General features: G+C 44.5%; 1 protein-coding gene across 1 annotated transcript in view; it reads right to left on the reverse strand.

Annotated features, from left to right (window-relative positions):
• The window catches only part of LOC119166703 (methylosome protein WDR77), a 136,743-nt gene that overhangs the window by 65,940 nt on the left and 57,707 nt on the right, over positions 1-13,096 (reverse strand). The window contains exon 6 of the mRNA XM_037418025.2: positions 1,897-1,951. Coding sequence (XP_037273922.2) covers positions 1,897-1,951 — 55 coding nt within the window. The remainder of the gene's footprint in view (positions 1-1,896; positions 1,952-13,096) is intronic.

Below are 13,096 nucleotides of genomic sequence, written 5' to 3' on the forward strand. Positions count from 1 at the left end.
TTAACGAAGCAACTGCATGACTCGTTAGGCGGCACGTGAATAGCAAGAAATCCCCGCGGCAGCGCCACTCAGTGTCAGTGCGATTTCCGAACAAACATTGGCTTCGGAGCAAACGAGCTGGAAAGATTTATTTGCAAGCCAGACAAACTTTTTTACCCGTAATTGCAATAGCAATTATACTGACACTCTCTACTGGTTTTTGCAGTCAGCGTCCCCATCTTGTTCCGCATGCATAGTGTGCATTGACATCGCCTTGGCCGCCCTTTGTGAGTCCTTGTTGGTTGAAACACCACGTGCACTCTTAATCGAACTCGCAGAGCGAGAAATTGTGACGTCAGCTTAGTGCCGGTGCCCCTCGTGGTTCTTTGTGTTCCCTCTTGGCGCGGCTGGCAAACTGCAGCAAGTAGCAGAGCACCAAAGATTGCAGGGATCAAACGATGGCATGTCCTCCCCTCCACTGACTCCCTCCAACAAGATAAAAGTTCATGGTGACGACCATGTCAGCACTCAGCGCCAAATACCTGTGACGTCACGTGAACACTATGTACAAAGTTTCTAACTGATAGCATGCCTCCATACATTGTACACAGCTAAGCACATACGAGCAGGGGTGATATAGCTCTGGCCAACTGGGCTGGCCCTACGTCACCTCCTGACGGCGATCTTCGACAACAGCGTAACTCTGACCTACTGGACTTGCACGCCATCACCTGACGCAGACAAGAGCTCTCGCAAGTGGTGCCCCGTCCTCGGACTCCTGTGACCGTGTTTCCATTTTTCCTTTCTCTCTTATCCCCTCGATATGTCCTCGCTCGCTGTCCCAGCGCATCTCTCTCTCTCTATATCCTTACTTCTACCCTTTTAATCCCTCCTCACCCCATCCCCTATGAGCTACTGTTGAGGTGTCGCACCTTGATGCAGACAGTTACAGGGCTCACTTTTCTCTTCTTTTTCCTCTTATAGCCACATCTCTGAATGCGGCTGAAGCAGAGATCAAGCAAGCCGGCTTATCTGTGTTGCTCAGGGGGGACATGCAATAACATTACCTCGTGTGTTAGAACGATCGTCGAATATTCAAGCGAGGAGGAAATGCCTTGCCCATGTTTAACGAGCATGAAGGAACATCGAGAGGGGGTGGGGTTTCTCGCTAGAGCAACAACAGTGAACTTTGATTCTAAGAGCGCAGCAGCTGACGCCTGTACTATCTCTGCGGGCATTAGCAGTCGGCTAGACTACCCCCATTCGTACTGCGCTCTCAATGCGAAGAGATTGTGCAAAAAGTGTGCACCAAAGAGTGGCCATATTCTAAGGCTTAGTCTTATGATAGGCATACCGAAAAACATGGCGCAGTACAGTTAACATGCATTTAGTTTTCTTTTTGTTCGTAATATCAAACTTTCGCATGGTCAAGCTTTGATTCAGATGAAGATGCTGTTTACAGCCCGCAGTGGCCATAGCTGTAGCCCACTGTGGCTGCGTTGCGGCACGCAAAGTTACTCATGAACAAAAAAAAAGTCACTTTTCTATTTGTTATCGCCAGTTCGCTAATACATGAAAAAGACTGTCGATGACATGCTGAACTTTCAACAACAAAGATGCACATGGTGGTGCAGAGACTTTGGTTAGGCTGAATATAATGATAAAAAGCGCATACTTGAAACAGAATGAGTAGAAAACATCGGCGGAATTACGGAAAAACTTTAGTATTGTTTGCTGGGAACAAAAATATTTTGTTGCCAGTAAAAGTTATTTCCGTGTAAAACAGGTGGATTACTCAACTTTGGCACAGTAGGCACAAGTTTTACTCGAATGTGTGCAGCAAGGTGCAAGGACATTGAATTGTAGCAAAATGGCAAAATTGACGACCAGCACTGACTGAAGTGCACTGCATCTCACCTAGAACAGTGGCTAGCTTGCTCAGCCTCATGTCCCAAGACTTCACCTTCCCATCCTGAAAGCAGAGGTGATGGGACACAAAGGTCAGGATCTCGTTTGCAAGGTGTCACTTCTACAGCACTAACGAGAACAGACAATGTCATTGTATGGTGAAACACACTTCTTTACTACAGCATGTCACTTGCAACGCATAAAAATGACAACCATGAGATCCGTTCAAATTACATTTTGCACTCATCTATATACAATAGAATCTCGATGATACGATTACAGTAGATGTGAATTCAGCAATGATATAAACATTAAGGTTGCTTTGGATGAACTACATTATATGAAATACGCCGCAATTCAGCGTTAAATTAAGGGTTTAAAACCATGGATGATACGAACGTGCTATTGACCGCTGCATGTGAGTGCCGCAATGCGCCTTCTCTGTAAGAGGAAGGCCCGTTAACACTTAGCCTCAAAGGAAGCTTATGCAGCAAAACTCATTAAAGTTTCCCTCGCTTCACAGCCGGAAAGGCGGCCGGAAAACCATGTCGCAAGGCTGACGCTAAAAAGTCAGTTTGAAACCAATTTTGCCGCCAAGCAATAGTGTATCGCCTTTCTGTTATGGGTAAGGCTATGCCGGCTGAACTCGCATGGCGGCAAAGGCATCAGCGATGACTCGCTTAGGCGCAATCCCGAACTACCCGTGCAGTACGAAAAAGCTCACAGCCTTGAAAAGGATGCGCTGATTGAGAGCCTGGTTTGAATTATGATCGCTGCGAACACCAAAAAAAAGAAGATGGTACAGCAGCAGCGAGTCAGCATGTCTTAACGTGTCCCGCTTTTGGACTGCCGGCTCAATTCGTCACTGCCGCTGTAAGTGCATCCGCTTGTGTCTTCTGACGTATCTCCCGAAACAACGTTTGCAAAGGTGTAAGCTGTTTCTTTTCAGTGCTTTGCATCCATAACTGGAAGTCAGTACGGATTTTAATGCTCACTAATAAATTCTCAAGCGGCGACGGGCAGAATGGATGTGAACATTTTCGACGAGCGCGGACGTGCTTTTGCAGCCGCTCCGGCATTTTCGCTTGAATTCTCCAGTGTACATGAATCCTCCAGGACTCAATTCTTTTGTGTCAACTTCACGATGCATTTTTACGCTTGCTTAAGCGGCAAAGCGAGTGAATTTTGAACACTTAGTGAACAATAGTGAATTTTCCACATGTAGTGCTTGCGAAGTATAATAAATGACGAACAACACGGACAATTTTGCAATCCCGATACGAGTGATTGTTTGTTGCACCCTGTTCTTTTGCACATGTTAAAAAAACCACGTAACCGCTTTAAATACCTTTTTTTCTGACTAATAAAACTTCAGTTGTGACAGCAAGTGCTGTGTCCTTGTCAGCCTCTTTTGTCCGTCTATTTTTTTATGCGCTTCAACAAAATTTTCATTTTACGGCTATCTTTCATAAAAGATTCCCAAGGTGTGAAAAACTGTCGATTTGTTCCCAGAACTTAGGATGTCATTGGGGCATGAGAAAGGTCAAGGGACCCCTCAGCAGCCCGTCTTAAATTTTGGTAGCACACTTATATGTAAGGCGTTTTGTGGGGAGTGTTTCAGCTGAGATAATATAGGAAGAAAAAAAAAACACAAAACAAGGGGAGGAGGCGGCGAGGTTAACGTTTTGATGAGAGATGAGAGTCGAAAAAAGCAAGCTTTTTTCTAAAATTAAATATTTCTTCTTTTTATTTTTTTTTCCCCAATTAAGTTTCTCTACTTTTGCAACAAAAAGACTAAAAGGGATTTTAATTTACTTCTAGTTTAACTATAATCTTCAGTCTTTTGGTTGGAGCACAAGGTAGCTACTAACACTAAAAAGAGTTTATTGCCTAGAGTCCCCCTGAAATCATCACCAGGCTGCTTACCATTGCATTTCATGAGGAGTTTACTAAAGCAAGAAGTTCATTATAACAATGACAGCCAAGCTCTCATGATGAAATAAATCACCAATTAAAAAAAACATGCATTTGCCGTATAGATGAGACCTAACTTATGCCTTTAAAATGAGTTTTTCACAAGATCCATTTTCCGACAACTTCTTGAGCTAGGACACCATGTTTTTTGTACTTCTGATGATCAGATCAGAATTAAGTTTTGCACACATATTCCTTAGCCTCTAAGGGGTGCAAGTTTCTCCTTTCAAACATCATATTGCTTGTATGATTATTATGAACTTAAAGGAAACAATTAGTAGGGGCTGGGGATTCAATGAATTTTAACATTATAATTTTTCTTCTCCATTAAAATGTCTTAGAATGCACCTCATTGACACTTATTTGCATATCGCAGTCATTGTTAATGTAGACCAAGAAGAGCTATGAATGGTTCGGAACCATAAAAGCTTAGCAGCATAAAAAGTTTATCCAAAAGAAACTATACGTTACCCATGGTCATAGAACAGAACAAAAAATCTACCACTTACTATATAACTAATTCCATATCTGAAATGAGCAAAAAGCCTATATGAACGGAAAAACATATTACCGTTGGCTGCCGATTAATAAGACGTTTTCCTTTTTTGAATCAGACATCTCCCCTTAAGGGTAACAAGGACAGTTTGTGGAACCATGGCTGTCAAAAGTAAGCACCATCTAAAACTTCTTAGATCAAAGGCATAAAACACTGCAGATATGCATTTTGAGACATCACAAAAAAAGACTTTTTCCATTGAATGGGTAGGCAGCCTCACAAGCCGGTGTTGGGCAATGCGTACCAAGTATTTTACTGTGATCTTCTCAAAGCCAGCCGGACGGCAACGGTCACTATCCCAACGAGTCAACACAGTTCCACCGAGTTTGCAAACTATGCCTCTTACGTGTCGCCTAAATAGCAAGCATTACTGTCACGATTGCTGAAGACAATTCACTCATGCTTGTTTATGTTCACCACGAGCAGATGACCCAGCTAGCAAGTCGCAAGTCCCTCCCGGTGATGTCGCACTGCCATGACACCACACTGAGAAGCCATATCAAAACTGGAAGTGATTTTGTTCACATAGCATTATTAAAAATATTTACAATGAGTTCAAAGGCCCCAAAATGTTAGTGTTGAGGTTCAAAACCATTGCCGACACCAGTGCTGTTGCTTAGAACGACAATCCTAAATTATTCTCAATTCAAGTCAGTATTTTAAGTCTCACTGGTTTTCTTTGTGCACAGTCATTTCTCATGGATTCAGAACCTCTTTCTCATGGATTCAGAGCCTCAGAAACATTTACACCGAATCGCTAAAGTGTGATAATATTGTGCATAAGACATGACTTTCTATATTTTCCACCAGCGGAAATCGTATGTTCCAAGTGTGAAAAGTTTCAGCACATGTCAAAGCTATGACTTGCCACATTAATATCCTGTGCAACTGCTTTCGCTAAACTTTTGGCCGTGTAAGTGCAATGCCCTTTTGATCTAATACGAAGAAGCCATACTCTTTTGCCAAAGTATTGATAGTGACCAGGTGCACACTTGAGCACGATTATACAAGTTTGAACTAGTCCACGCAAAACTAGGTTTCGCGTAATAATCGTAATCCTATTCGGTGCCTCAAAGGGACCGACAACTAATTTTTTTCAACCCAGTTTTTTTTCAGTGCAACAGAAAGCTTACCCTTCGTAGTGTTTGCAGCTGCCGTAGTTAATCCCAAAAGCACGTAGTCATTTCATAAGCAGTTTTTTTCTATCTGAAAAGCTCTGAACATGGATAAGCCCTTTCATCCAGCAACGCTGAGAGTCGATAGCTATGCCAGTAGCCTTTCTGGCGAGTTGTGCATGCTGTCATTGTTCTGCTTTCGCAGGAGTTCCTGTAACTATGCTTAGCCAAATTTATTCTGAACTTTACAACTATTGTTGAAAATAACAAGCCATTACAACGACATGATTTGGCTTAATACAGCTCCTCAGTATTTGTACCTGATTGTGTGCGCCTGTGCCCAAGGTTGTTGTGGCTGTCTCATGGATTGCTTGACCCGTAGTCGTTACTCTCTCGACACACGAGCCAAGCCAAGTCACCGAAAATGTCGTTGTGCATGTGTGCCGCCATGCCAACTAATAGTACATGTCATTTATGAGACAAATTGTACATAAACATACCACGTCACTCCAAAATCCTAGCGACCCAAAAACTACATGCATGATCTCGTGAGCATGCAGAAAAGTTGCTCAAGACGCACTGACGAGCATGGGATGATTGCGCCATGCGAAGGCAGCGCCACTTCCATAAATACTACCAGAGTCCTTCAATTTTACTGGTCACGAAACTGCTCCGTAACTCAATGGGAGAGCTTCATATGATGCGTTGGGTTGCCGCGCGGTGGCGCCACCATCTCACTGAGGGGATTCGTCGGGCTGGTCGGGCGGCGTTGCGCTGGCTCGAACGACGTTGCGAGTTGTTTGCTTTGTGTGAGAAACGTGCATATCGTGCTGTTGTGATGCGGCGTTAGTGCAGCGACGATGCCGAACACGTGTTGTGTCCCGGGATGTCGTTCCGGGTACAAGGGCAGAACAGAAAAAGTTTCCTTGTTCTGTTTACCCAGCGACGGCGTGCTGCGCGAGAAATGGAAGCGCTTAATTCCAAGGCAAGAAACGGGTGACTTTTGCTTCGACTCTAAGTATGTGAGAGTGTGCGAGAAGCATTTCGATGACAGTGACATCGTCCGCGCAGATGAATTCGTGGTGAATGGCGAAAAAGTGTCACTTCTGCGCGACAAGCCCCTTCTGAAGCCTTGTGCCATTCCAAGGAAGTTTGACGGCTTGCCAGCGTATTTGACGAAGCCGAAGCAGCGGTCACGGACCCTGACAAGAAGGTCCCCAGCGAAGCGACGTCGTGAATCGTCCTCATGTGCCCGTAAAACAGAGTTCACGCCAAACCAGGCACATCGGGTGCCGCGTCGTGTGATGAAGGTGAGTTTACGTCCAATGTTGTTTTAACTTTCTTGCCCGTGCAGTGATTATATCGGTGAAATTTCGAAGGAGTGTGTGAGCTGAAAATGCGCTATTTGAAACGATTTTTGAAATTTTTTTGCAGATCTTGCACTGCCCACAGATCTTGTCGGCGAGCGGCCAACGCGCACTGCGGACTCGGCGTGCCAGACAGATGAATTTACCAGCCCTCTCGCCGAGGTTAAACTGCTGAAGTGCCAACTTCGGGCAACGAAACAACAGCTGACCTTGTGTCAGACGAAATTAGCCAAGATGAGAGTGCAAGCGAGCAAGCACAAAAAACTTGAAGAAAGCCTTCAAAAAATGTCAACCCGCACGAAGTTGATTTTTGATCGGTGCGTGATGATTGTTGAGCAGGTTTTGCTGGACAATCGTACAGCTTCAGCTGCTGTCGGCTGCCCCACCCACTTTGTTGGGACGACTGCTGACGTTCTACACCTTTTTCTTCGGTGCCGCCTGCATTTTTTCAGACGCGAAAAAAATAAGCAGTCACGTGTGACAAAGCGAGCAACATGCCCAGCTGGTGGAGGGAGAAAGCCAAACTGAAGGAGTAGTGTAAACGCAAAGCAGCCCTTTGCGAGCCTCCTGGACCTATAATTGTATAGCTCACTTATAGGCGGATTTTTGTTTGATCAGTAAAATAGTAGCTGTGTTTCCTTATTTGTTTGCAAACTTTATAACCTTGTGGTCAGGCTCGCATGCAAAAAAAACCTTTCTGGTGTCTTTGTGCTTTCACTTTTAATATTTCCACGAACTATCGCTCAGAATTCGTTTTTTTTTGTAACCATGCGTGGCCGCTTCCGGTTTTTTATCTGGTGTTTCAACTGAAGCGCCCGTTTGCTCTTTTTTTTTGTACGTCGCGTCGGGCAATATTGTTGATATGGAAAGGTTGTCACCTTGTCACTAACTTGATTTCTTGTTTGCTCGAAAATATTCTCGACCCTATTTTCATGGATCGAAAATGAATGACATCCCGAGAGCAATTCATGCATAGCAAATGCCGCGTGACTCACTTTATCGATGTCTTCTGCGCAGGCCACGCTGCGGACTGCTTCTTTGACATTTGCGTTTCCTTCTAGTCTTTAGCAGAGCATGAGTTCGCTTTAATAAACTTCATTCAGTAGAACTTCACGTTTGTCTTTGTTGCGTGGCAATATTCTGTTTCGTCCGTGTGTACACATCAAAGCGCAAACAATAAATTTTTGTACGCTGCACCACGCTCTTTTGTCTCCCTTCATAATATTGAAATTTATTTTTGTAGCATGTGATAAAAGTTTGCGCTTTCTTTTTTGCAAGGATTGAAAAGCGGGTTCGCGGAAAGACACACAGTGCAACATACATCATTTCGTGTTTTGATCCTTTTCCTTTATGCAGCGCTTTTAAATGTTACTGTACCACCTCATCGAAACGAGAATATTACTGGGGTATCTGGGTGCTCAGCGCATTCCAGAGCACTCAACAGATTCATTAAAAGCCTACTCTGAAGGACGCGTACCTGCTTCTTTTCAGTTTTTTTTTCGTTGCATTATTAATAGGCCCGCAGCTACGGAGCTACCGTATGTATTGTGGTTACAAAGTTTTCTTGAAGGAAACAAACAAAAGATATTTTAAAATCGGTAAACAAGGCGCTGCGCTTGCGCCCAAAGACGCGAAAGCAGTTGCCGTTCGTGGCCGAGGTCTGCGGCGATTTATTCGAAAAAATAAAACCCCATTAAAGGCAGGTGGTATACACAATAATTGGGCGATTCATCGCTAACAACTACGAAAAGAAAAAAGAAACCTAGCGCGCAGAGACCAGAAGCAGCGAGCGTTTTCATGCCAAAAGCTGGCAAATATGCCGCACGCGCGGCGGCTGGATCCCCTCAGTGCGACGGTGGCGCCAGTAGTGGCGCCCGCGTACCCTATATGAAACTAGCGCCGAAGTTTCGTGACCAGTAAAGCATTGAAGGACTCTGATACTACTAACACTGGCCTGTATGCACATTTAATGGCATAATATCTTTTATTATGAAGGAGTAAACAATATTTTTTTCAATACTAACAAGAAAATTGTTGACCGCGTCCACTAGTTTTCGGTCACATGAGAGGGCACATCAAACAATTCAAGTTCCTGCTACCAGGTGGCGCTTTTGCAACTTTTGCAAAAGGCCATCTTCAGATTGGCACGGCATGCAAGTGTTTTGTGAAGGCTCCAGATTCACTGCGCAGATAAGTGTTCTTACATAGTTAAAGCCTGCTTTTATTAATTATTAGGGTAGCAGTGTAAACTTTTAGAGCACTTATTACTTTTGTATGGCTTTTGGGGGGGGGGTCAGTCACCTGGTACTTCTTTTATTTGTGAAGGTTTTTTTTTCTCCCGCTGCCCCGTGGTGGAGGAGCACATACATTTTGTAGTAGAGCTTAGACTTTTTTTGCTTAAGGCAGGGTTCGTCATGCACCGCATTTGTATTTATCAACTAGGACAATTCAGCGGAACAATTGGTGTCAGAAAGACATGATTAAAAAAACTAAAATGTTTAGGATGTGGGGTGGGTTTCAAAATAAAGGCTAGAACACACATGAATTCAGACGAGGTTGATGCCAAGTGTAAACAATGTGAGGTCGAGGGAAAAAAATGGGGATAATGATGGTTGCCTAAAGTGAACTGCTGATGAGAATCCTCGAGAGGGAGACTGCGTTGGTGACAGAATAAGAAAAAGCTAGGGCAATGGGAGAAAGGCTTAAGTCAGCCGAGGAGGCACTAGCGAAGGTGAACAAAGGAGCAGCCGATGGCAAGAGCGGAAGGGCACCCGCACCAAGAACAGCGAAGAAGAAAAGAAATACAGGTTAAAAAAAAACAGGTTCAACCGGTTCAATGGTCGGTCCCAAAACCCAGCTTCCGCGAGGCAGGGTTCGTACAGGTTTGCAAAGCGAAAATTCAAGAATATTCAAGGACTTTCCAGGACCTGTTGGAAGTTTTTCAAGGAGTCAAAGCGGCGTGCAAAGTTGAAATTTTTCACTTTAAAATTTTCAAAAATGACCAATTTTATTGTACTTATAATATATCGATATCACATTAAAAAAAAAAAAGAGCATAGTCTTTATAACTTCTTGCACTCTCTCTATAGGGAGAGGGCACGATGTCTGAAAGTTACGCGCTGATGGGCTTCAACGCACATGTGTAGTCAGGCCTAAAAGAGGTCGTGCCACTATATTTGTGGCTTGCGCACTTTGCTGCAAGCTTTTATTATAGCTCTAATAAGCACGATACACCCACCAAGATTAATTTATTCTCGCTATATGATTTGTCGCCTCTTTGATATGGACAATTTTCAGTTCATGTTTGTGGGGACTGAGTTGTGCAGGTACGTAGTAGTGTAGCTGACTTAGTCTCGTGATCAAAAGCTGTGCTCGCGTCATGCTGAGTATTGTCAGCTCTCGCACACATGTGCCACACAAGCCCCTGCAAAACAAACTCTCCGCTACTTGCAGCACCCGTGATGCTTTGCCAGTATGTACGGGGCAAAAGTACGGAGGTCACTCAGCTGACTACAGATCTGGTGTGACATTACTAGAACTTTTGTTGCCCTTCCTGCAGAGCTAGGTCAGCGTTGGACGTACTCGCAATAGGTCTCGATTAGGAGAATGACTATTTAGGTACACTTGGGAAGTGACTTAAAATATATTCTTAAACACAAACGGTGCTTGCTATAGCCTTGAAATTTGATGGCACAATTCCATCAAGAGTGTCAGCTTGTGCACAGTTCAAACTGGCAGCACGTTGCTCAACAATTAAGAAGCAACATCTGGGACAGTGGTTAATTTACACTTATCCTGTGGATACATGCGCATTCTTTTCTAGCACCGTTCTAGGTTTGTTTAAGCAGCAGGCTTCCAGTGTCGAGCTATGACAGTCGTTCATTAGCACTCATCCTGTTGAGCGGCGCGTTGTATGTATAGGGTTGCTTGCCCTTCCTGTGACATTCTAATTTCTTGCTATCACATTTACTGCTCACCCTCACCAGAAACTAACCTTTTTTTTTCACATGCCCCTTTGCAAAATGGGGTCATGTGCACCCATGCTGTATTACTGCTTCAGAAATAGGGAGTTTGACAGGTTCACACACCGATGTACCACATTTAGGAGGTCGCAACGTCAATATAAGAGAGCAGTGCTCAGGAAATTCAAGGATTTTCAAGGATAGCAAAAAACTCCAGGACTTTCAAGGGTCTTGAAAATGTATTTTCGAAATTGAAGGATTTTCAAGGACTTCAAGGACCTGTACGAACCCTGGCGAAGTAGTTGTGGGGGTGGGAGAGGAAAAAGCAGCCGCCGTTACGAGTGCAAGTAACCTCCAGGTGCAGGACACTCTAGCAGAAAAGTCACAGAATGTGATAATCACCAGACACTTGAATTTAAATCGATGCACAGAAGCAATCAAAGAAAAGGCAAGAGGAAACAAGAGGGTTTCAGTAGAGACCTTTCCAAAACATAAGCTGGAATCAGTGATGAAGCAAGTAAGCGCTAAACTCACAACTGTAGCTAATGGACGAAACCTCGTGATAATTGCTGGCAGTCTAAACGATGTCTTGAATGAAGAATCGGCAGAGCTATCGACTACATTGGCAAAAGGGGTCAATACATGTGCACTATTTACCCTCAGGTACAGGTAGCGGTATGCACGATACCGGAGGTATCGGTGCGTGACTGCAACCTGCACACAGCGGTTGTCGACACACACAAAGAGATATGGCAGATGAGTCGACATAAAGGTTTTGAGGTAGTCAAAATGAACAGAGAGATGCATAGGTGGGGTGGATTTCAACGAGACAGAATTCACTCCGGTAGGAGGCTACGTCGGGAGATGGGTGGTGACTTGCAGTATACACAGTAGCTTTTTGGGGGGGCACACTGGCCCTTCAGGGGTCCATGAAAGCTAGTAACGGGGCAAATAACCAGGAGGACTCTTCGACAGGTGGTATAGCCAAAAAAAAAGAGAAAAGGTAAAAGAAGGAAGTAGGCGCGTTTTGCAATTAGTTACATTTGCATGCAGGGTGGCAGAAAGACGGCAAAACGTATAGAGATTGAGGAACAAACAAGGAACAGATAGATGTTTATACGGTTAAAGAAACACACATTAGAGACTTGAAAGAGCCAACAGATTCTGAATTATACATGGGAAGAATGCAACAAGATCATATCAGAAAGGAAAGGTGGGGGTGTTGGAATGCTAATCGCTAGCAAAGCGAAATGGGATAGAGTAAAACAAACTTGTTCAGACCACTTCTGGGTTTCGGGCACAGTAGGGGGAAAGAAAATCTGGATAGGTGTAGCTTATTTGTGGACGGGGAATAACTGCAGTTAAAAGAATTTGGAGACAGTAAATTACATAGGTGCCGATATTAAAGAATTTGGTCATGGCGCCAAAATAATTTTTCTAGGAGACATGAATGCTCACTTACAGGACCTTGATGGATATTTGGACACCAATGGTAGGTTATTGCTAGATCTATGTGAGCAACATAGTCTTGAGATAGTTAATGCGACGCCTAATGTTGAATTCCAATGGCGGAGTCGGAGCAAGTTTTTCTGCTCCTTTCAGAGCAAGTGTGTTCCAATGACAGAGTGAGAGCGAGAGTCAAAAGTTCCAATGAGAGAGCCGGAGGGGATTCAGAGCGGGAGTCCCTCCGTGGAGCAGGAAAAACTGCTCCGCCGAAATCGGTGGAGTGGACCGGAACTCAGCGTGACGCATATCCTTTAACACGTTTGCCTGCTTAGGGGCGCGGCTGGCGCGGCGCGAGTTGTGTTGTAATGGCAGACGGCATGGACGGCTCGGCTGCCTCGGCAAAGCGTGCGGCAATGCTTCTGCTACTCGATAGCGACAGCAGACATCGTGGACAATAGCTGTTGCACGCTTGGGGTGATGTCCATTCCACACATGTGAATAGCGCTGAACAAGCCAACGAACGATGCGGCGATGCTGGTAAACCACGTGGGAAACAGACAGCGGAAAAGACCACGCGCAAGGTATCCTGGGTAACGTGGCAGCTTCCGCCCTGCTCCAGCAGGGCAGGTTGTGTTCCGATGGCGGATTTGGAGGATTTGCTTTACGCCAGAGTCGAGTGCTCGCTCGCGAAGTCGGTCGGCTGCACCGACTCCACCATTGGAATTCAACATAAGTGTGAGGAGCAGATCACATGGAAAGTTGGACAAAGGCAATCAATCATTGTTTATA

This window comes from Rhipicephalus microplus, unplaced genomic scaffold (genome assembly GCF_043290135.1).
Source record: "Rhipicephalus microplus isolate Deutch F79 unplaced genomic scaffold, USDA_Rmic scaffold_12, whole genome shotgun sequence".
In the NCBI taxonomy this organism is placed as follows: Eukaryota; Metazoa; Arthropoda; class Arachnida; order Ixodida; family Ixodidae; genus Rhipicephalus; species Rhipicephalus microplus.